The sequence below is a fragment of the Cavia porcellus genome, unplaced genomic scaffold (assembly GCF_034190915.1).
Source record: "Cavia porcellus strain 051 isolate PalLab524CR breed Dunkin Hartley unplaced genomic scaffold, mCavPor4.1 scaffold_23, whole genome shotgun sequence".
In the NCBI taxonomy this organism is placed as follows: Eukaryota; Metazoa; Chordata; class Mammalia; order Rodentia; family Caviidae; genus Cavia; species Cavia porcellus.
Window position 1 is genome coordinate 21,886,731 of NW_026947506.1, and position 24,816 is coordinate 21,911,546.

General features: G+C 39.8%; 1 protein-coding gene across 7 annotated transcripts in view; it reads right to left on the bottom strand.

The window, feature by feature from the left end:
* Hecw1 (HECT, C2 and WW domain containing E3 ubiquitin protein ligase 1) overlaps positions 1–24,816 on the bottom strand; it is a 388,661-nt gene that overhangs the window by 96,176 nt on the left and 267,669 nt on the right. For 4 of the 7 annotated variants that reach the window (XM_063233918.1, XM_063233919.1, XM_063233915.1 and 1 more), the window contains 4 exons: positions 14,192–14,334; positions 9,807–9,907; positions 6,866–8,197; positions 2,971–3,072 (listed from right to left, as the gene is read on the bottom strand). In XM_063233918.1, the coding sequence (XP_063089988.1) occupies positions 2,971–3,072; positions 6,866–8,197; positions 9,807–9,907; positions 14,192–14,334 (1,678 nt within the window). The remainder of the gene's footprint in view (positions 1–2,970; positions 3,073–6,865; positions 8,198–9,806; positions 9,908–14,191; positions 14,335–24,816) is intronic. The other 3 variants (XM_063233917.1, XM_063233922.1, XM_063233921.1) reach the window with 3 other exon arrangements.

The following is a 24,816-nucleotide window of genomic DNA, read 5'->3' on the forward strand; positions in this document are numbered from 1 at the left end:
AAAAGCAAACCAAACCCGTAACGGCTATGATAAATATCAAACTTTTTAGCATGTACCAATTTGTTGATGAATAACAGAACAGCAGAGGGAGCCCGAGATAAAGATAAGGTCTTTTGCTTCTCAAAGTGAACACACAAAAAACCAGAAAGAAAAAGGCAGAAGCATTGATGATACACTGCATAGTAATGCATGGAGGGGCTACAGTGGGAGGGACGCATGACAAGGCCCCCGAGTGTGAAGGGCCGGAGATAAGCATTTCTACTTGAACTTGACATACGAGAGCAAGGTCTGCCACATTGGAATGGGTGAAGCTTTGCGAGACCACGCATAAAAATGCGGTGGCAACAGCAGCAACATGATAATGATATGCTGGGACTATGTTAGACCACAGAAGGAAAAAAGCAAACATGACTGCAAAAGGGGAAAAAACTATTCAGCCCCTTAAGTGAGAAAAGCCATAGCTTTTGGGAGTAGGTCAGATACTAATAATTCTCTTAAAAACTCATTGTTCAGGTAATGACATAGCAACTCTCAATGTTTTCAGTGAAAAAATAAACTCGGCCTATTTTTGGCTTTAAATGTATGTGGCGAATCTGTTTAGAGACACTTAGGCACGTGTCTGATCCAAGGGAATGTCAAATGATGCCTAAGGAAAACTAAAATATCCCGAGCACCAAATTTAATTTTTAAAGTAAACTGAGGAAAAATGTGGTTAGAGTGTATGGTGTGTTCTAGAAGGCTTTAGCTAAACTGGCAACCAGATAATCCAGCTGCCAAGTGTTAGTGGGAAATATTAACTAACTCACTGATGAAACTGTGTATACATGTGATTGTGTTACTTGGTAGTAATCTTGACTCAAAAATTTTGAAATTTCAGTGGCTCCCAAACTAATAGTTTCAAGCAGCTGGACAATTCTCTGCTTTGAATCAAGCAGGACTGTTGTTCAACCAAGAAGGATTACTGATTTTTAAAGAGCATCAAACTGATAACACCCTTTAGCACTTTTACAAATCAGTCACTATGCCAGTTCTTGGGACACGGAGCTGGGTACCCCACTCTCTCCCCTCTAGGTGCCCACAGTAGCTTTTCTCTGCTCAAAACCCTGCCAAGTTTCCCTTCACGAAGAGTAAAAGCCAAAGCCCTTCATGCTCTAGCAGGCCTCTCAGACTGGGCTGTAAACTTCATGAGGGCAGGGATCTTTGTCCATCTTGCTTGCCTGGAACTGTACCCAGCACTGACTAAGCATCTAACAATATTATCAAATAAATGACAAGAATAACGAAATCATTTAGGTACCATCTGAGCTTATCTAAGACAGTCTAGTTGGTACGATTTGCTAACAACTTTTCCAGTATCTTTCAGTGCTATGTGGACGGAAAACTGAACTCTATCTGGAGACTTTTTTCATGGTGCTGGGTGTCATTTATGGTAGGTAAATGCTTTACCAATGAACTGCACCCTCAGCCTTTGTAAAAATTTTACTTTGAGACAGAGTCTTACTAAGTTAGTTGACCAGGATGACTTAGAACTTGGAACCTTTCTGTTTCAGTCCTCTGCATGGCTGGGATTACAGGCCTGCATCACCACTCTGGCAAGATAAATTTGCATTAATTATTAAAAAGTGGCTTTTAATAAGTAGTTTTCTGGACCTGGAGATAAATGTATATGCACCTACATTTGGTAGGTTATTTGTTGTGGGAAAATGTTTCAGAAACAACATGATATCAATATTTTTCATGTAAGTGCTAAGAGTAAAATGTGTATAATAATGCTGAATTTTTACTATTTATGAAATATTATAAATCAATATATTAATTAATAAAGAAATCAAGCATCAAAAATTAAAGGAGATAACATTTGGTTTGGCCCCTGAAAAACAAAAATATTCAAAATTTTCTTACTGAAAAACAACTGAATAGGAAAAAAAGATAGTGTTTGTGCAAAAGACATTATTACCAATAACAGATGAATTACCAAATAATTCTTCTTTTGAAAACTGTAGCTGCTTAACAAAAGTGCAGGTAAAAGAATGTAAAGAAACTGGTTTCTTGTATCCTAGAAAGATTTTTATAGCTGTAAAAAAACCCTATTAAATCTTAAGGCTTATCTTTGGGTGGAAAAAAAATCCTAAACCCAAACAGAGATGCTTTGGAATTCATAAATATTTATGATGCTAAATGACTTTATATTATATGGGGTAGTAGTTCCTTCCTATTATTTTTTTAAAATGGAATGCTATCAAGCTAATTCTGGAATGAAACAACCTAGTTCAAATGTAACATTTAGCAGGTGAGGACATTGTAGCTTTATCTTACAAAGAAGAAAATTGAGTATCTGGGAGAGTAAATGAATTTCTTAAGGTCAGATGACTAGTTAGATAATTATTAGTTACACATCATTGTTAGTAGGAAAAATGATAATGAGTTCTATCCTAAAGATGATATTTTGCCTGGCCATCTGTAAGGACTATAGAAGAAATTTGGAACTGTTACTTACTGATTCAGTTATAGTAAGGAAAGTACAAGTTCTGGGCCCTGTGAGTTAAAGTTAGTACCTACTGCGTGGAGATACTTGTGGATAACAGATCCAATGGAGAACAACAGAATTACGCTACACAGAACAGAAAATTTTAAATGCAGGAGTAAAATTTGGGATTTTAGCCTCATGGATAATTTCCAAGTAACAATAACATTCATCAAGAAAAAAAGTAGTGTTGCTTGTAAAGAATGGAGAATGCTCTCCATTTCAGGAAATGAGGGACACTAAGAATATCTGGTTATCTTTCAAGATCACACATTGAAAAACTAGTCCAAAAATTACCATTTTTATAGTTGGTGTCATATTGTTTTTGGTAGCAGGGATAGGTATGGAGTTGGGAAAGAGTTTGGATGTTTACAAACAAATTCATACTGACCTTGTTAGATTCGACAGGAAGAGTTAAGATACAGACTGTAAAAACTAAAGCTTACTTGGTGGAAGAGGCTCATCGATTGTTGGGTAGTGGTGGTGTTCAGGCCTCAGGGAAGGAAGCTGGCTTACTGGCTGGGAATTATGGAGGATAGGATATTCACCTACGGACAAGATAGTCAAGAAATTCAGATTCATTCATTGGTAATGTCATCAAAAAAAGCATGACTGTAAAACAAACGACTACAGGAACAACACATTTAGTTTGGCAATCTATTTTTTGTGATGGTTTGATACATTCACAGTCATTCATGGCGAGGAATTACAAAAAAGAAGAAAAAGAAGAAGAGGAAGAAGAAGAGGAAGAAAAAGAAGAGGAAAAAGAAGAGGAAGAGGAAGGAGAAGGAAAAATCCAAACACTTTATGAGTAATGATGTCCACCACACAAATTCATAGGATTAGAATATGATCTGTGACCACCTGAATTTTCTTGATGGGAAGGTGTCATCAGAAAGAAATACAAGAGACAAAAACCAGAGCCTGATTTCAGCCCAGAAAAGCAAACAGGCTTGTTGGTGGGACGTGCAGCATTTGTAAGGGTCCATAAAAGCTTGGTGAGCTTGGGCAAAGCTATAACTCATCATAGGACTAGGTTAGAGGCCATCTTGCAGATTTTGGCAGCGGGGAATGAAACTTTCAGAGGTTGCCTTTTCTAGCTGGTTCAAAGAGCTTGTGACCCACAAAAGCAAATTCCTCTTATAGGGATGCTATGGCAGGGAACCTAAGGTGTTTTGGGAGCTCATGACTATTCAGACTATTTGGAGAAGGAACCAGATAAGTCATGGTGCTCTGGAAAGAGGCAGGACAAGAGACAGAGGAAGCATATAGAAAGCAGGAAGACTAAAATAGGAAAACTTGAAACACAGAAGCAGGATAGAAGGAAGGAGGAGAGACATGGAGAAATTCTAGCAATCAACATTATATCCACAGAATGCATATCCTAGGTTATTACAGACATAGCTTATGCTGTTGTCAGTTCAGACTTGTAAGGGACTTAACAAGAACGGTGTTTCTGTTTCATGATGGCCTACAGAACTAGGCGATTGCTCTTAATCTTGGACAGCTAGAAGGGCCCAGGACTCAAGACAACCTCCACCCAACTCAAGTCTGGTTTCCTCCTGCCTTGCACCCCAGTGGCCAGTGGATAAAAAATGTCCCTTTCTTTCCTCTACCTTCCAAAGCCGACACAAATAACAAGTATTCCACTACCCATTGTGTCAGAAGAGAGAGAAACTGGGACAGATGATGGTTGTGATCTTTGTGAGGTCTTAAGATGCTAGTCATTTCCCAGAATGTCCACTCTAGTTTTCCTGACCCAATCAAAAATAAAAATAAACGAGGAAGGAAGTTAAAAGAGTTTAGTGTAGTAGTTTAATTCGTAGAGGTAACTGGCAAACACAAATACAGTTGTGTTTAGGAACAAAAGACCCTCCAAAGTGTGAAAATCATGACACAGCAAATTGTTTAATATTAAACAAATCCTCTGTTCCTTGCAGATGCTAATGGAAACCAAAGAAGGTGACTCTTCTGCCATTCACAGCTCAGTGTGAACGGCTGTTTCAAACATAGCTTCTGTGTTTAAGGGCATTCTTGCTTGTTTTTCTACGTGCTCAGTGTCAGAAATTAAAGAAAAAACAGTGGTACAGTTGTTATGTCATCAGCTGCTGCATTTTTAATTTAGTTTCTTAAAAAAAATAGCAAACATCTCATTGTAATGAAATTCAACCAAACAGGTTAATTACTCCTCCAAGCTAGTGGAAATACAATCTCGCTGCTTGCCTGGGGTTAATGGAGCTGGCCCACCTGCTTGGGAACCCCAAGCAGACGCAATGACGTGACTGACAAGTCAGCTGATTGGATGGATGGAGCGCAGTGCAGAAGCAAGCGGCTATGTCCTGTACCATGAGCCAGCTCCCCACGGTTACCCTGGCCTCCAATGCGAAGCAAGAGTTCTGGCCTGGTGGAGCATCCTGGAAGGAAACCTGTTTCTCAGCTAGACATCAGAGGGGTCCTTTTCAATTCTCTTTTGTTTACAAATAATACAAAAGAATTGTAGGGAAACACAGGCTGCACTGAATATTATCTGAAGCAGTAATCTGTACCTAAAGATATGAAAATTTCCCTTAAATAACATCGTGCAGGAAATATAAAACTGAAGGATGGTTTTGGATGCTGCCAGCTCTGTGGCTTACTTTGTTAAAGGAGCGCATTTGGTAACATCTCATTTAGCGCTTCCTATACCTCTTGGGGTACATTCTCCAGTCACTTCTACTAGAGAGGGGAGCAAAATGAGGTCCCAGAGTAGTCACTTGCTGAGGACATAGTGGGACTAGATATAAACTGAGCAGCATCTAGGGCTTCAGCTCATAACCTTTCATCTACCTGTGCAAGGTTTTAAAAAACGATTCCATTTTCTTTCTTTTAGTGCTGGGGACTGAACCAAGGGCCACTGCACTGAGCTACAGCATGTATTTATTTATTTGTTATCTCTGAGACAGAATCTGGTTAAGTTACCCAGGTGACACTCAAATTTGCAATCCTGCCTCTGTCTCCCAAGTGCTTAGATTACAGGAGTGCACCATCATCCTTGGCTTAAAATATTAGTTTATATGGAGTTTTAAAAAAATGTTTTCATACAGAGTAAACAAGCAAAACAGTAGATAAAGAATACTGCTTTGTATGGTTGTTGGTTTGTACTTATAACAAGCTGACAAGGCTCTAAAATAGTCTCTAAACTGCTGCCGGTTCACCTGTATGTGGGCACTGGCACCTTGAATCTTTGTGACCCCCCTACCAGTTTCTACGGTGGACAAATTGGCAATCACACCTTTCGTTCCTGTTCCAAAAACTTTGTAGGCACTGGCTGTTTGTTTAGGTACTGAATGTTGAAATAAAAAGAAGATGCAGTTCTGGCCCTTGATGAGCTTACAATCTAGAGAGCATTCCACCATCTTTTGTGTGCAGGCAACTTTAAACAGTCAACAAGCAACATAGCATTCATATATTGCCCTTCAAAAACAATCGAGTTATATTATTGTGCAATTTGTGCATTTCCCCTATGCTACTGTCACTTGATTGGAAGATGGTTCCCAAATCTGGTTAAAGAAAAGCAGGTTAATTTAGTATATGATTCCATGGGTGTAAAAAGGAATATTTTTGGTTAAAACACACAATACATTTTAGCTACATTAAAGGTGGCTTTCAAATCGTATTAGAAACACGCTGATTTATACATGCATGATACACTCTGATTTACACATTCATGTTATTCTTTCCTTTCATCCACCACAAAAGTCAACAAGGACAACACCAACAAAACAAAACCAACAATTATAACAAGAACCGAGCAGACAGAAATACTGTAATGACAAACACGGGTAGGCGTTTTTCCATCCATATACATGGACTAAATTCTAAAACAAAGATAAAATCCACGTTCTTCAACAAACATTAACATTTACTGCTTAACCTCAACGTGTTTTGGGAAGCCAGCAAATATTTTACCCATTATCCAGCTAAGGTCAAAGCTGGAGTGATTATTTCTCAAGGATACCCTTGGGTACTAGTGTTGGCACTTGGGTTGCCGTCATTCTGGAAAGGTAACTTACACCCTCCAGTTCTGGTTAAAGCAGAAAAACATACACTCAAGTGCACACTCACATCCAACCAGTTGTACTTCGTGGCGTGTGCCCGAGACACGGTGGGGTGCCAGCGATCCACAGTCACCTACTCTCATATACACCTGGACACATGCACACATTGGGCACAACACAGGCACACGTTGCGGCTGGAACCCCCTGGGGAACCGGTCCCTCCTGTCTTGTTTTGAAACCCGCCGTGGAGACCTGCGAGCCCCGGGTGGTCCTACTCTCACTCTGACCAGGTTTGAGGTCTAACCTTCTCTCCGATGGCTCGGACCTGCCATGGGGGACTCCAGACCTTCTGCAGTTCTCGCCACCGTCCCTCCGGGCCCGGCCAGCTCGTCCTGCCACAGCCCCGCGCCACTGGTGGCCTCGGGGTCCAGCTCGGGGCTCTGCACAGAGTCTGGCACCGACTCGAAGGCGCTGTTCTCCTCGTCGTCGTCGTCCTGAGAGGAGAAGACGGTGCTCTCCGAGACCTTGGCGCTGTCCACCGAGGAGAAGCGCGTGTGGCTGGTGAAGCGGCTGCCGCCGTTGTAGCAGGAGGGGCTGTGGCAGGAGGCGCTGTAGCAGGAGGAGCTGTAGCACGACGCGCTGTAGCACGAGGAGCTGTGGCACGAGGGGCTGCAGCACGACGCGTCGCAGCCCTCGCAGCTGTGCTCACCACCCGGCCGCGGACTGGAGTCGCTCTCGCTGCCCGTGCTAGGGTGCGCGTCGCCCTCGGGGCCAGGGAGGTGACCACCGGGGTGACCGGGGATCGCCGCGCCTGGAGGGCCACCCTGGGGCTCAGCGGCGTCCTCATCCAGCGCCAAGGGCTCGGCGGCCAGCGTGTCGGCCTCGCTGAGCGCGTCCTTGTCCGAGGCGTCGCGCAGCGTGAGCTCCTCCTCCGCGCCGCCCTCCTCGCGTGCGCAAGGCAGGCTGTGCAGCAGCGCGTGGATGCGGATGTAGTGCGTGCGCGGCGTCTCGGGGTCCGCGCAGGCCGCCGCGATCACCGTCTCCAGCTCGGACACCGGCAGCGAGCACGGGCGGCTCCTCCTCTTGGCCGAGGCCCGCAGCTGCAGCGCGTGCTGGTCCTGCTCTGGGTTGGAAGGCTCGCCCTCTTCCACCTCCACCTCCTCCATCGCCTGCTCTTGCTTTTCCGCCACCATTGCTTCCTCTTCCCCTCCTGCCCTACTCCCGGGCGCCGCTTCCTCCTGTCTAGACTCCGCGGGAGCATCACCGACCTCCAGCAGCAGCGATGGTGGTGCTTCCTCATCCAGGCCGAGCCCCTCGGCCAGTTCTTCCGCACTCAGGGCTGGCTGGGTGTCTTGTGGCTCCCCAGGCCCCTCGGGTTCCTCAAAAGCCTTGCCGTGGTTGTCTGTTTCCATAGTGCAGGACCCATCCTCCATTATCCCTGCAGGCTCCAAGACCTGGCTTCCTGCACCATCCATGGCGCTGGCCTCGCTCAGGGGCTGTGTCTTCATCCTCTCGCTGGGATTGAGAGCATCTTCTGCAGGCTCCCCATGGCTGCTTCCCACCAGGCTGTTCATGAGGCTGCCCTGAGTTTCTGCAGACTCAGGCTCAGTGCTTAGTGAAATCTCTTCATCATCTGCTGGCGAAAAGAAAACTGTGTCATTCCTTCCTGAAAAGAGAATGGGAGTGCTGGTCTACTCTGTAGCAATGGAAGTTGCCTCTAAGGGGTTTCTACAGTAGGGTATTGGATATAGGGGTTGAGGAAGGTTTCTCACTGACCAGAGCCCTGGAGAAAAATTTTGTGAGAGTGAGTTCTTGTTATGTCAATGACAATTTACACTAAGTGGGTATATTGTTGTTTTTTTCTTTTTTGGTCTTGGGGATCAAACTCACAACCTTGTGCTTGCCTGGCAGGCACTTACACCACTGAGCTAAATCCCTGGCCATCAGACGGTATATTTTTGAAAGGTTTTTGTTTTTGTTTTTGTTTTGGTTAAAAGCCCCAAATAGTACTTGCCTGGCAAGTGCAAGATCATGATTTCCAGTTTAAACAAAAAAAGTCCCAAATAGAAGATGCTGGACAGTAATTGCTACATGGGAGGCCTCCAGGGACAGGGTGGTTTTTGGTCCCTTAGGATCCCTGGCAAAGTTAATTGTAACTGGTTCAGAATGTATCCTATGGATGGATCCGAAAGGGTACCTGAATGGATAAGCCTTGTTTTTAGGCAACTAGAGAGGATAAAGGGCTGGATGACAGAAAGGAGCAATCACAGTCAGCATGAGCTTATTGCAATATTAGAGTAAACAAAGTCTCCACACAAACCAGCCATTCATAGAGCTGCAGGTACTGTTAACTCTCCCATCCCCCACTGCTCCACTGCAGGATTCTCTACCTGGCGTGAATGTCTCCATTTCAAGGGCACTGTGCAATTCACTTAGGGCCACTCCAACAAAGAGTCAGTTTTATTCTCAAAAGGTAGCAAAAGGCAGATTTTTCTCAGGATAAAGCAGTCAAAGTGGCCACAATCTGAGGTGTGTAAGGGTACAGCTGGAGTTTAACGAGTTTGTCATAATAAACTATTCACTCACTTCTTAAAATCTTTACAGCAACTCATAAATGTGGCCTGAGAGAACCTAGCAAGTCTCAGCACGATCTCCATATACTCTGGGGACTATAGGAGGAGAACAAAAGTGGAAAATATTCTTATTTATAAAAATGTTTTGGCATGAAAAGCCAAACATGGGGATGATTCTGAAATTTTCTAATTTACATTTTTCAATTTTCTCCTGATATTATAGGAATTCATTGGATAGTCATAGTTCTTTAACAATATGACATTTTAAAGCTGCTGGCCACTCTACCTCCAGTTACATGCTAAAACAAAAGTTTCTCATTCACTCACTTACGTGCAATGATTAAATATCTATTGAGCATCTGCTATGTGGGTGTTGACAATAAATGCTAAATAGAACATGGCTCTGTGTCTATGTTGGCCACATTGTCAACCCCATGCCATTGAGTAACCTTCTACCTTTGGGTCACCAAGGTGAAGAAGAGCCTGTCAATCAACAGAACAGCAGCCTGGCTTCCAGAATATTCCAGTGGCTTCTAGGTCTCAAACGAAGCTAGAGAAGCACCAAACCTAAGATATGTCTGGCATAAACTGTGGTTATTGTGTTTTAGAGAAAGGAACACACTAGCTAAGACAGTAGCCTAGGACAAGATATGAGGTTCATGCTGAAAATACCTGGGTGGATGGAGGAAGTGATCTCAAATCGGAATTGCAGCTGTCCACTCACATGATCTGTTGGAAGCCTTCGGCCAAGTGTGTAGCTGACCACCCTATCCCTAGAAGGAAATAAGCACCATTACAGACCTGGTCAATGTTTCCTCTCCTATAGCCCATACAGTGTGCTGTCTATACTAGCTGCTGAGACAGGCAAGCCCCGAGAAGCTTTGGTGACAGGAGGCCTTGATCTGGCCTGGTACATAGAAGAGGATCCTAAGGTAAAAATGGAAACACAGATGTGATCCCTGCAAGGAAATTCTTAATGAATACTCCAAGACTCAGCAAACTACAGCCTCTGATTCGGGCTACCACTTGTTTTTGGATAGCTGGAGTTTCTAACATGTTTAAATGATTGGAAATAAAAACACAATCTACAGAGAAATAATACCTATGAGACATGAAAAGTGCATGAAATTCAAATTTGAGTGTCCATAAATTGCAGTTTTATTGGGATAAGTTCATGCTGATTTGCTTCTTTGTCTGTGACTACTTTCATGCTGTAGTAGGGGAGTTCAGCAGTTTGAACAGAGACCATATGGCCTTCGAGGCCTCAGATGCTTACTTCCTGGCCTTTTACAAAACAAAGTCTGTCAACTTGTGTTCCAGAGAATAAAAAGAAGAAGAAACAAAGGCAAGTCAGTATCTTTTGCTTGCTCTTCCGGTACAGACCACTATTTCTCAAACTTCCCTTTAACTAAGGACAGTGCCAGAACATGCATGTTTCAGGGTATGCATGTGACTTATGTGTAAGAGGAGGTGCCAGTAAAGTGTGATGGAGACCTTGAGGCTGCTGTGGAGATCCACCTGCTGCAGGATGGAGCAGGGAAAGGCCTGTGGGCTAAATTCACTGGTTTGATGAAATACACAGAAATACAGTGGCATGTTGGTTGACCAGCTTAATTTGTTCTACAATACTGAAAAGATGGCCACATTCATGTTTGTGCAGGAAACATGACTGTGGTCGTGTTTGTCACCTGACGCAAGATTCACAAGCAAAGACAAATTTTTTCCCAAATGTTTCTATTTGTGAATCAAATTATTGGTGAACTGAAGTACCACTATACATATATTATGCTTTGCATTTGCCTTCTAAGACTTCCTTTCCTCAACTCGACCCACAAATTTCCAGAAAAATTACTGCAGTGGATGCTAAGTGTATAGTGTGTTGTTAAATAAATTCCATCACCCAAAGTGGTTGTAAGGTAGGACCACTAAGTAATGGTTCTCTTCCAGTGTGAAGAAGAGGTGGCTGAAGTTAAGAGCCAGCTGAAGGATAGCACATTGCAGGTGAAGGGATGAAGGGAGGGCTGGAAACTGTGTGTGTGTGTGTGTGTGTGTGTGTGTGTGTGTGTAAGGCAGGGAGAAATCTATGGGTTCAGGGACATTTGTGAGGACAGAGGGAATGTGGTGGAAGGGGGTTTTACTTCCGTTCTAGAAGTGTTCTGGGGATCTGCCATGGCCGAGGCCTAGTGACTGTTATTTCTAAGCCATCACCCTCCTGTCCTGCTCCTACCTACACTGGACAGCTCCAGGATGGGGGTGTCCCAGAAGTGGCTGCAGGGGCTGTAGGAAGCTCTGGGCCTTGAGGAGTCCCTTTTCCCGGCTGTAGGGGCTGTGCGTCCTCTGGTCACAGGAGGCGGGAGGAGGGCACCTCCTTGCTTGTTGCTATTTCCCCTTAGACAGGGCTGAAGCTCATTTAGCCTTGTCTTGGTTTTTCTTTTCTCTTAGTTGGCAAGAACACTAGAGATATGGAGCTAACTTTGCGCAGGTTAAAGAACTTTCTTGTTTTCTAAACCTCAGTTGACTGCTTTCATCATTTGAGGGAAAAGTCTTCCAAAAGTTAGTCTGGGAGGGCAGGATCATGACTACAGGAAATGAGCCAGCAGCTTGGGGTTTTGAAAATACTCAGCGTGGAGGAACAGAGATGGTTTCTCTCTATGGCTACAGTGTGCACCACAGAGCAGCTCAACAGGTACTAACTGAACATCCAGGATATGCTCAGTGCTGGGGCGTGAAGACTCTGACACAGCTGGGCACGGTTGGACATGTCTGTAATCCCAGAATTCTGGGAGGCTGAGGCAGGAGAATCTTGAATCTGAGCCCAACCTGGACAACTTAGTGATTTAGCAAGAGCCTATCTCAAAATTAAAAATAAATAAAAATTAGAAAATAGTGCTGGAGATGTAGCTCAGTTTGAAGATCCCGATTCAATTCTCAGTGTGTGTGTGTGTGTATGTATGTATATTCTCAGTATATATATGTGTGTATATATATATTTACTTATTTATTTATTTTTTAAATTCCACAGAGCCTCTTTCTTTCACCCTGTATCCTGCCCCTCCTGGTAGAGTTTTATCAGTGTAAAAGTAGATAGTAGGATAAAGAAGAAACAGGAAACGAGGCCAATGATAAAACTACAAGGTGTGACTGAAAAGTACACCTAATCTTTACACATTTTTGTAACATTTATTACAGTAAAGCACACATTGCCATTACTTTCCATCAAAATATCCCCCTAGTCACACATACTTACCCATGGCCACTTTCCAAGGCATCCTGGAAGTCCTCTTTTGTGAGTATCTTTAGCTACACGGTCATGGCCTGAACTGATTCAAAATATTCACCTTTCATGGACATTTTGACCTTGGGGAAGACCAGGAATTGCACTATTCCAGATCCAGTGAACACGGCATAATGTTTCTATGAGCCTGGGTTTCTATTGAATGGCACTGGACAGTCACATTCCCTGCATTTTTGATCATACTTCATAAAGACACGAAAGAGGATTTCAGAACTGCTTCAGAAAGCAGCAAGGACAATGGGATCCATGTGTTTGAAGCAAGAGGGAAGATTTTGAGGGAAATTAGTGGTGGTGTGTCTTCTGCCATAATAAATTTTAGAAAATGTGTATATTCCCCATATGTTTTCATCACACCTGGTATACAACCAGTTCTAGGAACTCTGCAAAAAGTCTCTTAGAGTTCCTGCTCTTGGAGAGAGGTAGGTGTGCATTAGTCTCACCTGCATTTCTGGCCCTCACATGCTTTGGCTTAGAGAATTACTCCTTCTTTGGGAATTATCCTTCTAAGCTCCTTTTCTGTATTTGGAAGAACAGCAATAATGTCTAAGTCACACAAGTATTATGAGGACTATAGGGATAAGAAGGATCACCAGGTGCATCATTGTTTTCTTTGAGACAGTATCTCATCATGTAACTGGCCTTGAACTCACTTATTCAGCCCAGGCTGGCCTTGACCTCACAGCAATCCTCCTGCCTCAGCTGCCCGAGTGCTGGGATTATAGGTATGCACCACCACACTCCTTTTTTGATTTCCTAATGAGTATAAGACTCTGCTAGGTTCTTGAACAATTCTTTTTGTTTGCTTGTGTCCTATCACCATGATAGAGAAGTATAAACATTGTGTTTGACACTTATCTCAATGTATGTCAACTCTCATTAGTTTGAGAGTTAATGACGGGTATGTGTGTACACAGTTGTGCACATGCTATGAGGCTCCAAATATATACCTTTATAATAATCGTTCGTCATGCCCAAGTCATTGCAGAGAGCTTTAAGACATTCTGGAAATTCTGCATGATTTTTTGCATTCCTTTCATTCTAAGAGTTATATCATGTTGAAGCATATATTTATAGTCAAAGAACTATGTCTAATATTTGCAAATATAATTGCTGTTGCCTAAAGAACCTATAATTGCTGTTGCCTAAAGAGCAAATATTACACTCAAGGAGTTTTTTGGGTCATAGTTCATATTAATGAGAACTATGGGAGAACATGAATGTAAACGATCCCAAACGCAGAAATGTATTTTCATAAATAATTGAATTCTGCAAGTGACATAATTAATGTCTATTCATAAGAATTTATGCTTTCCAAATCATTCATTTTATCTAGTATTTTTTGCAAATACTAGCATCTTCTGAGATACTCTCCTCAAGAAACCAGTTTTTGATCTTGTTACAGAAATGTTGCTTATAACTAAATCTTAGATACAAGATAGGCATATGAATAAAATGATATTCTTTATAATAAAACAAACTTTACTATTTATATAGAAAAATGTTCCACTGATGACTTGTCTTAATACCATCTTAGAACTTTCTGATCTCTTGCATATATAACCTGGGCTACACAAGGAAAAGGCAAAGATTTATTTAATTGAATGTTGTAGGTCAGGCAATATAACTAATGGGAGGAGCCAAGGAAAGGCAATATTTTAGTTTTATTCTCTGTGAGACTATATTATTCCAGCTCCCTGGTAACCCTGTGGCTTGGCCTGCTGGGCAAAGTTCAGTGATGCTGAGGTTGCGGTCACAGGCTTACCCTATGGCATGTCTCTCCAGGAGTCTCTGGACAGGCATCGACAGCTTTCCCAAGAAGCGCTTGATGATAGGGCGACTCTTGGCAAACTTGTCCTTTACCTCAATTTCCAGCACGTCAGTGGGCAAGGACACAAAGCTGAATTGCTGCAATGGAAGAATAGGTCACATCAATTAACTTAGCGCTTCAAGGGCTGTCCAATTCCCAGTCCATCTGCTTGGAGGACGTCATTGTAAGAAAAGCCCAGCTGCCATGTCTAGGTCTAGAAATGCAGTGAGCCCTGTGTATTCAGTACATGAAGGTGGGCAGTGAGGTGCTTCCAGGTGCTCAAAAACAGTTATTCTCTGAAATACAAACAATAAAATCAGCACGAATGAAGGAGAAAGAATATCACCCAAGCCTACCATACTTGATTTGACTAAAGGTGTATCAGCCTTGAAAAAAAGCACAAATCCACTTACAATTAAGGAAATGTTCCATAAATCAACCACGTCATATTAGATTATATGATTATCATGATTATAATGATGAAGAGGTTTTCAAAAGTTTTATAATACAATATGTTGCATTTTTGAGAGTGGAAAATATAAGATCTTCACTCTCTGTTGGATGGAATGTAAATTAAACTCACCTTTGGCAAGAGAATAGGCCAGCGATGGTGAATCTTTTAGTTTTCAATTGATAAACAGCTCAGTGCAGCGTGAGTGTCATAAGTTGCCACCACTGGGACAGTATCTATTGGCATTAAACTATAATTTTCTGTCAACCCAGAATTCAAATTGTAGGGATTTTTCTTCTAGACTTTCATGGAAGTGTGCTAAAAGTACATTTTATAAGGATGTTCATTGGAGCATTACTAACAATAGGAAAAGACTGGGGAAAAAAATCTCAAACTGTTCATCATTAGGAAACTGACAAAAAAGAGGTAAATTCAATATGCACTGCCATGAAAAGACATCTGGCAAAGTAAATGAAAAAGCAAAGCACAGAAGACTATGAAGAATAGTATTCTGTGTGTGCTTGGAACTGCAGAAAATGCCTGGAGGAGTTTACTCAAAATGTGAACTGTAGGAAGTGGGCTGGGAGCCGAGGAGAGGAAGAAAGCCTGTTACATTTTCTTGCATTTGATTCTAAACTGTTCATTTTTTAAATAACACATGGTGTGACTTTTTAAATGAACTTTTTAAATGAACAACAATTAAAAAAAAGAGACTGTGGTCATCTGGAGTTGGTCTGGTCACCAACAAAAGGTAGAAAAGAGACTCAACTCAGACTATCTGGGAGGAGGAAGTCTTAACATTGACCCTTAAAGTGCCCTTAATCAAGGGCTAGAAAACAATTGGAAAATACAGCTATTTTCTTTCATTCTGACTAATTCCTAATAGTAATCTTTTAACTTTAGTTACTTTCTTTTTACAGAGATATACTATACTGGCATCCCCAATGTGAATATCTTCTCTGGTGCAGTCAGGGTGAGCTAAGGTACATGGTAGTAACAATCAATTTCCAAGGCACAGTGACTTAAGGTGGTCACATCAGATTTCTTATTCTTAAGCTTATTGTGGGCCGTTCAAGCTGCCATTATCTCAGACATTGCCAGGCAACATAACAGAGACTGAAGAGAGCTCAAAAAGCTCTTTTTTTGGTAAATAAATGTTTATTTCCAAATGCAACTCCTCATCAGACCTAGACACATACCAACCAATTCTAAGAAGCAGGGAGTATGATCCTACAGTGTACCGAAGATATACAGAGCAGAGATATTTGGCAAATAGTACTTATGAGTTTTACACGCTAAAGGTAGCAATTCTGATTTATTTTTTTAAAATGTTTTTAATTGAGACTTCTGGGAAGATGACGGAGTGATGAACAGCAGAGAAAAACAGCCTTTCTGGGATTTGGTATCCAGATGCTGGAATATATCAACACAAGGAAGAAAATAAAAAGGCAAGTGGGTCCCTGGGAGCCAGTAAGGATCTAAAGTGAGCACCGAAGCCAAAGGGGAGAATGAAGAGAAAGCCTCAATGCAGAAGGAGGCCATAAGCGGTGCTTTCTCTCCGAGCCCTGACTCACCTCATGGGATGACTGGCTTGAGCCTGCCGAGGCACAGTGACTACTGGTAACCCAGAGATCTCCACAGAAAAATGTACCAGGAGAACAAAGCAGTGGACCCATTTGGCTGTGGTAGCTGGTAAGTTATCTGGGTTCAGAGGTTCCCCAGGAGAGGGCAAATGGCCAATGGTCAATGGCCAATGGCTAATGCCCAATGGCCAATTAGCTTGGAGAGGGACCAACTGAGCTGGGAACTCAAAGCAACCTGAGGCTGGCTCCATCTAGTGGTCCCCAGTGTCAGGATAAGGTGGAACTGAGTTCAATGGGCAGAAGGTCAAGGAGTTGAGTTCAAGCCAACAGGCAGAATATAGAGTGTTGCAGGCTGAAAAAATTCAGTTCAAGCTTCAGAGCCATAAGCCAGCCTGATCTTTAGTGGAACTAAAGATGTAGGCTTGCTAGGATTATCCACTATGTTGCATAGGGGCTAATCAACATGGATCTGGGATCTGGTACCCAACTCTCTCTATCGGGAACAGCAGAGACATGCCTTAAAGTGGAGATCTTCTCTTCTTTTCAGTTTTTGTCTTTTTTATTGATTGTTTTTATATAAGTGTAAACATCATTTTTAGTTTTTTGTTGTCTGTTCTTTTTTTTTTTCCTTCTCTTTTCCCTCCTTTCTTCTTCCCAGGTTCCCAAAGTTCCCATCATCTTCCTTTGTAATTTCTTCCTCTTCTATTTCTCTATTTTTCTCCCTAATCTTGTAAAAATTTTCTCCACTGAGGGTAAAATTGTCATATTGAGGGCATATTTACTACATACAATTTTCTGATTTCTTTTAGATTTTGTTATACAACCGTAAATCTAGTTCATATGGTTGAAGGTCGCAAAATTAATAGCCACTATAGTTTGTAATTTTCAAGGCTTCATTTGATATTATTGTTATTACTGATTGTACTAATTTAGCCAAAGTGACACAGTTGGTCTAGACAGTTGTCCTTCCTACTATGCCAAGACTGACGTAGCCTGAAGGCCATAAACAATGTTATAGGCCAGTACCAAAGAACCAGAGGATAGGCCTAAATAGGCAGCAACTTCTCTTTTGCAACAAATTTAAAACCTAAAAGCCAGCTACACCTTGAAGACACAACTGAGAAGCAGTGATTGCCTAAGAATTCTTACCACTAGCATCAAAGTTACCTGCCAGAAATAACTTACAAGCATCAACCCAGATTTAAGCTAAAAGAAATAGAAAGTGAGAACACAAAAAAGCAAGATGCATCCCAGACTTTCATTCTCACCAAAGGCAAACCCCATGGGCAATGAGGTGGAACAGTTTGAAAGCCACCCACCTGGATTTCAGAAGTGGTAACAGTGCAAGTAACAAAGCAGTTGAATAAGGCTCTATAAAAAAATAAAATTAGAAGTAATTTCTCAGATAACTACTGAGATGGGGATTGTAATGAAAGATATTACTAGTGATTCTAGAGTAGATACAGATAAAAAACATAGGAGTTTAGGAAAATGATATAAACCATAAATGCCCAACATAGGAAGGAAATGGAATTCATGCAACAGATTCAGATACCCAAAGGATTAAAAATTCCACTGAAAGTGGATGCAGCAGAACAAGCCAATGTGAAGACAGACTATCAGATATGCAAGGCAGAACTGTGGTTAGTGATCATGAAAAGAAACATTTCTCAAAAATAGCAAGGACCATGACAATTCAGCTAGTATCTGCTAGATGACACAAAGAAGAATGACACACAATTGATTGGAATCAGTGAAAAAGCAGGGCATAGCTTAAACAACATAAAAAACCTGTTCACAGAATTAATGTCAGAAAACTTCTCAAGCAGAGAAAAAGAATTTGACATCAGATAAGTGAAGTATGGAGAACTTCAATTAGCTGATTCAAAAAATATATTAAGATTCCAGAAATTTAACAAAAATAAACAATACTAAACACTGCTAGAAAAAAGAAACAAATCGCTTATATAGGAAAATTCATCAAAATCACTACCAACTTCTCAACACAAACCCTCAGGTCAGGAAGAGTGACCTGACCCTCAGGTCAGGAAGAGTGTGAAGTATTTCAAGTCCTGAAAAAAAATTTCATCCAACTCAGATTGATGCACCCTGCAAAACTAATTTTCAAAATCTGTGAAGAAATAAGATACTTCCATGAAAAAGAATAACTGAAGAAATTCAAACTAGCTCTACAAGATGTTCTGAAGGATATTTTATAAAGAGATAATGAAGACTACCATTCAAAGAACATCAAAAGAAAGAAGCTACCAAGTAAGCCCAGCAGTTAAACAGAGGCAAAGCACAGGAAACCAAAGCAGGAAAATAACATGACAAGTATAAGTCAATACATGTCAGCTACAACCATCAGTGTATGTGGTCTCAGTGCACCAATCAAAAGAAACAGACTGGCAGAACAGATTAAGAAGCAAGATCCAACAATATGCTGTGTAAAATAAACACATTCAGTTCAAAAAGAAATTCATAGACTAAAAGTCAAAAGATGAGTTGACAATATTCCATGTGAAGGAACCCAGAAAAAAAGTAGGAGTAACTATTCTACTTGCAGAGGCAGAGGATTTTAACCAAAACTGTTTAAGAGAGATGAAGAAAGTCATTATATCCTTGTACATGGAACAACCCAAGAATAAGAGATAATAATCATAAATATATATGCACCAAATTCCAGCACACCTAATTATATAAAAACAGATGTTAAACAAACATAAAAAGCCAAATAAACACTAACACAATTATAATGGGAGATCTCAACACCCCACTGTTAGTAATAGATAGATCAGCTAGACAAAAATATCAACAAAGAAATATCAGAACCAAAATAAACTTTCAAACAAATGGACTTTGCTGATGCCTTCCAGGGAGCCACCCTATAATACCAGAATACACATTCTTTTCAGCTGTGCACAGAATGTTCTCCAAAATAGACCACATACTAGCTCATAGAATATGCTTCAGTAAATGCAAAGGAATTTAAATTATCCCATTCATGTTATAAGAATATAGTGCAAAATGGAATTGCAAACCAATGGCAAAAGAAACCACAAAACCCCATAAACATGGAAATTAAATAACACCCACCTGAACAACCAATGAATCACAGATGAGATTAAAAAAGAAATTAGATGCTTTATACAATTAAATGACAAGGAAAATACAACATACCAGAACATATGGGATGCAGTGAAAGCAGTCCTATGAGGGAAATTCATAGTGGTGAATTCTCCTATCAGAAAAAGAGAGAGCTCAAATATATAACCTAATGTTGAAACTCAGACTTCTAGAAGAGCAAGTCAAGCTTGAAGCTCATACAAGGGAGGAAATTATACAAATTAGAGCAGAGATTAATGCAACAGAGACTAAGAAAATGATACGAAGAATCAAGAAAATGATATGAAGAATCAATGAATCAAAGAGTGGTTCTTTGAATGATTAAGTAAAATTGATAAATCATGGCCAACCCTATCAAAAAAAGGAGCAAAAAGTCTCAGATCCATGCAATTAAAAATGAAAGGGGTAAATTTACAACAGATCCTGAAGAAATCCAAAAGATCATTAATGTCTACTTCAAGAATATGTACTCTGATAAGGTGGAAAACATGGAAGAAATGGACAGATTCCTAGATACATATGAATTACCAAAGCTGCATCAAGAAGATATAAAAATTCTAAATATCCAATATCAGTCAATGAAATTGGAGATGTAATTAAAAAATCTACCAACAAAGAAAAACCCAGGCCCCAACAGGTTCACAGCTAAACTGTACAAGAAATTTAAAGAAGACACAATGCCGCTAATCTGAAACTCTTTAATGAAAGTGAAAGAAAGCAATAATCCTGAATTTATCCCTGGAAGCAAGTATTAGCCTGGTATCAAAACCAGAGAAGAATCCAACTGAGAGAGAGAGACAGACAGACAGAGAGAGAGAGAGAGAGAGAGAGAGAGAGACAGACAGACAGACAGACAGACAGAGAGAACTACAGGTCAATTGCCCTAGTTATCATAGATGAAAAAATTCTTGATAAAATACTAGCAAATGAAATGTGGCAAATCATCAAGAAGATATTATACACCATGTCTAGGTAAGAGTCATCCTAGTGATGCAGGGATGGTTCAACATATGTAAATTAATAGATATAATAAACCTTATTAACAGTCAAGGACAAAAACCGTATAATCATCTCAATAGATGTAGAAAAGTCTTTTGACCAAGTCCAATACCCTTTTATGATAAAAGCCCTGCAGAAAATTGGAATAGATGGTCTTTACTTCAATCTGAAAAAATGCCATGTTTGACAAAACAACAATGAACATCATGTTAAATGAATGAAATGAAAATTTCCAAAACTGTAAGCTTTCAGTCTAAAAGCAGTAACAAGACAAGGATGTCCACTATTATCACTCTCATTTACTACAGTTCTGGAAACATTACCCAGAGCAATTATTTAATAGAATGAAAAAAAAGAATAATGATAGGGGTAAAAAGAAGTTAATTATCATTATTTGCAGATGGCATGATACTCTATATAGAAGATCCCAAAAATTCCATCAAAATACTTCTAGATTTAATAACCAAATTCTAGAGCATACCTTGATACAAAGTCAACACTCAAAAATCAATAGCAGTCTTGTACACAACACACTCACAGAGAGAAATAAGGGACACTACTCCTTTTATAATAGCAGCCAAAAGAATGAAATACTTAGGAATCAATCTAATGAAGGAAGTAAAAGATCTTTATATTGAAAACTATAGTACTCTGAAAAAGGGGATCAAATAGGATATCAGATAATGAAAAAGATATCTCTTGTTTTTGGATAGTAAGAACTAATACAGTGAAAATGTCCATACTTCCAAAATTGTTATACTGGTTTAATCCGATCCCAATCAAAATATCAAAAGCATACTTCACAGAATTAGAGAAAACAATCCTAAAATTTGTTTGGAACCCGAAGAGACCTACAATAGCAAAAGCAATTCTGGGCAACAAATACAAGGCAATGGGCATCACAATTCCTGACCTGAAATTATATTACAAAGCTACTGTGATTAAAAACAGCATGGTACTGGGCATTCCCCCAACAAAACAAAGAAAGAAAGAAAGAAAGAAAAGACAAACAAAACCAAAAACACCAGACCCAAGGATCAACGGAATTCCAAACAAAATGAACCATCTTAACTTGACAAAGGAATCAAACACATTTACTGGAAGAAAGCCTTTTTAATGAATGGTGATGGAAAAATTTGGCTTTCCACATGCCAAAGATTGAGGCTAGACCTGTATCTTTTACCATGCACTTAACCAAAATTGAAATGGATCAAAGATCTAAATATTAAAATAGAAATTGCTGTTTTAAATCTTCTGGAAGATAGAATAGGTAGAAGTCCTGAAGACATAGGTTCACCCAAGGACTTTATGAACAAAACCTTGATTATACAGGAAATATTACAAATAATCAACAACTGGGATCTCATCTTATTAAAATTTTTGTGCAACAAAAGAATTCACCAACAGAGTAAAGAGACAACCCAATGTAAAAAACTATTTTTCAGGTGTTTGTCAGGCCAAAGACTAATTTCTAGAATATATAAGTAACTCAGAAACATCAGATCCCTTACAATGTAAACACCCAATCCAAAAATGGGCATCTGAAACGAATAGAAACTTCTCAGAAGAAGAAGTAGAAATGGCAAATAAATATATGAAAAAGCATTCAACATCACTGGTCATTGAAGAGATGCAAATTGAAACAACACTGAAACTCCATCTCAGAAAAATGGCTATTATCAAGAAGTTAATTAATAATAAAAGCTAGCAGGTTCTGTGCTAGAAAAAGTACTCTTCTCCACTCTTGGTGGGAGTGTAGACATTGTGTAAACATTGGGGAAATTGTTGTGCAGATTCCTCAAAGAACCAAAACTAGTTTCATTTGATCCACCTATTCCTCTGTTGGTGTCTCCCTGAAAGAATTAAAAGCATCATAGCACAGCAATATATGCACACCCATTTTTCAGTGGCACTATTTTTAAGAGCTAAATCTTGGAGACAGCCCAAATGCCCATGAACCAATGAATAATGAAGATATGTATTTCTTAATATCGTGGAGTACTTTTCTGGTATAAAGAATAATAAACTTGACACGTTTTGAGGTAGATGGGTGCATCTTGAGACCACACTCTTAAGAGAAATAAATTAGACAACAAACATATTTAAATATCGCATTTTTTCCTCTGGTGGGAGAAACCAAAAGTGTAAATGAGGACCAAAATGAAAAATAGATTTTGGGAAATTGGAAGAAAATGTTTAAATTAGAAAGGAATATGAGGATGAGAGGGCAAGAGAAAAGGAGAATAGAAGAAAAAAGGGAAACAAAGTGTTTGTAAATAAGGAGGGGAAAAGGAGTTGAAGGGTAGGAAATGGGGAAAAAAAAGAAGCAAGATAATTCGTTTTCAGGTACAAATTCCCTATGGTGAATGTCATGAATATCTAAAATGAACTAATAAAAAAATAAAAAAATTTAATTGGCACATAAAAATGTGCATATTTTGGAATATCATGTGCTATTTTAGTATGGGCATACATTGCATAATATTAAAAAAATCTATCTCTTTAGACAGATATTTAGATAAGTATTTACCATTTGTTGTGAAAGTATTCAATACACTTTCTTTTAGCTTCTTTATGATATACAGTATATTGCCAATATCTATAATCATCTAAGTGTGCAACAGAACATGAGAAATTATTTCTTTCACTAACTCTAGTTCAATTAATCAACCTTTCCCTACTCTCAACTTCTGGTAACCTTATCTCATTTTGTACCAGATCAACATCTTTAGATTCAGCATATGAGTGAGACCATGAAGTATTTGTCCTGTGTCTGGCTTATTGTACTTCTAGTTTCTATTCTAAATTAGTTTTTGATAACTCATATGCAATCTTTAAGAACTGATTCCTCCTTGTACTGAAAAAACTGAGTCATGGGCACACCAAATCTCAGCCTCATACTCAGAAATAGGTACTTCTTTAATCATGTCTGCTGAAATGAGAATCAGGTCAGCCTAACTGGCTCAGGCCCTTAAAACATCTATTTCATAGTTTTGTTATTCTATTCTGAAGTGTATACTTTTAAACTAAATGGCCAAGAAAAGATTGGGTACATCTTAGTATAGGTATATGGTAGAATAGTTTATAATTTCCTGAACTGTAAAAATTAATATAATAATTTGTATACAAATACAGTTACAATATAACTATTATACTTTAAATGTTAATCAGATAAAAGCTGCTTGTTTTACATTAAGTGACAAAAACAGGACAAAGTTTACATACAATTCTCAAACACAGTAATCTGAACTGTACGAGCAGAAAAAAGGCTGGAAAAATTATAACACATTTTAATAGCAGTTCTTTTACCAAACAAGGGTCTGTGTTCCTGCATTTCATTTTTCTGTATTTCAATACTTTCTGTAACACTTAGTATTTTCATAATGAAAAGCTTAATTTTTGTTATTTAAATGAGACTATTGCCACCTATACGATCCTAATGGAGCCCTGAAATAAGCTTATTAAAATGTGCTCTGGAAGACAGTGGTAACGCCTGGGTTTTTTCTTGTCTCCAAAAGAACTTCCTCTTAATCTCTCTTTTCTTCCCTTACCCACCTGTTTATTCCTTATATCAGCCTCTCCTCACCGGGCCCCTACCTTGATGCCAATGTCCTTGACGTCATGTGAACCCCAGGTAGATCAGGCTCTGTTCAAATGTAACTCCCATATTCAAAGACGAGCTACCAACACCCATGAATCTAAGGCCAAGGTGACTGGTTCTGCCGACACGGCTCTTACTGCAAGCCTCTGCAGAAGCTTTGCAGTGTAATAAACTTAGTATCTATTCCTCATTCTGCATATCCAGGTTTTTTACTCTGTCCATGGTAACCTCCCTGAATTTTAGTACCTTCACCTATAGAATGGGAAAATAAAGTTCATGCTATGTCAGAAAAAAGGAATCTTTCTTCTCCATTCATGTTCTATCCACTCCCTACCTGTTCCATCCTCTGTATTTCCTCTGCTTGATTCTACAGGCATTTGATTGACTGCAAATTTACCAACTCACTTCAGATGGCCCTAAATGACCAGCACTCTAGATAGCTGTCTTAGGAATCCATGGACCCTCGTGCACAGGCAAAAGCTGCAGTTTCTCTCCTCCTAAACCTGCTCTATCTTTGTGTCCAGGGAAATGGCTTATTTTTTTGACTTCAAGGGAAATCTGTGAATTGCATCTGCAAAAGACATTTAAAGATAAGGATGTGTTTGCCTCCAGACCTCTACTGTTTGGGGGAATTTTAACTCCTTGTACTCTAATTCACCTATGAAACAAACCAGGGTGAAAACGAAAGAACAAATATTGGGTGGCCTTAAAGGTTTGAAGTTGGGCCATTTTCTATCTTCATTCTTCACTTTTTACTCATGAGTTTTTCAGAGCAAGTGGAACACAAACTTGAGCCAAGCAATGAATAAATAACATTTCA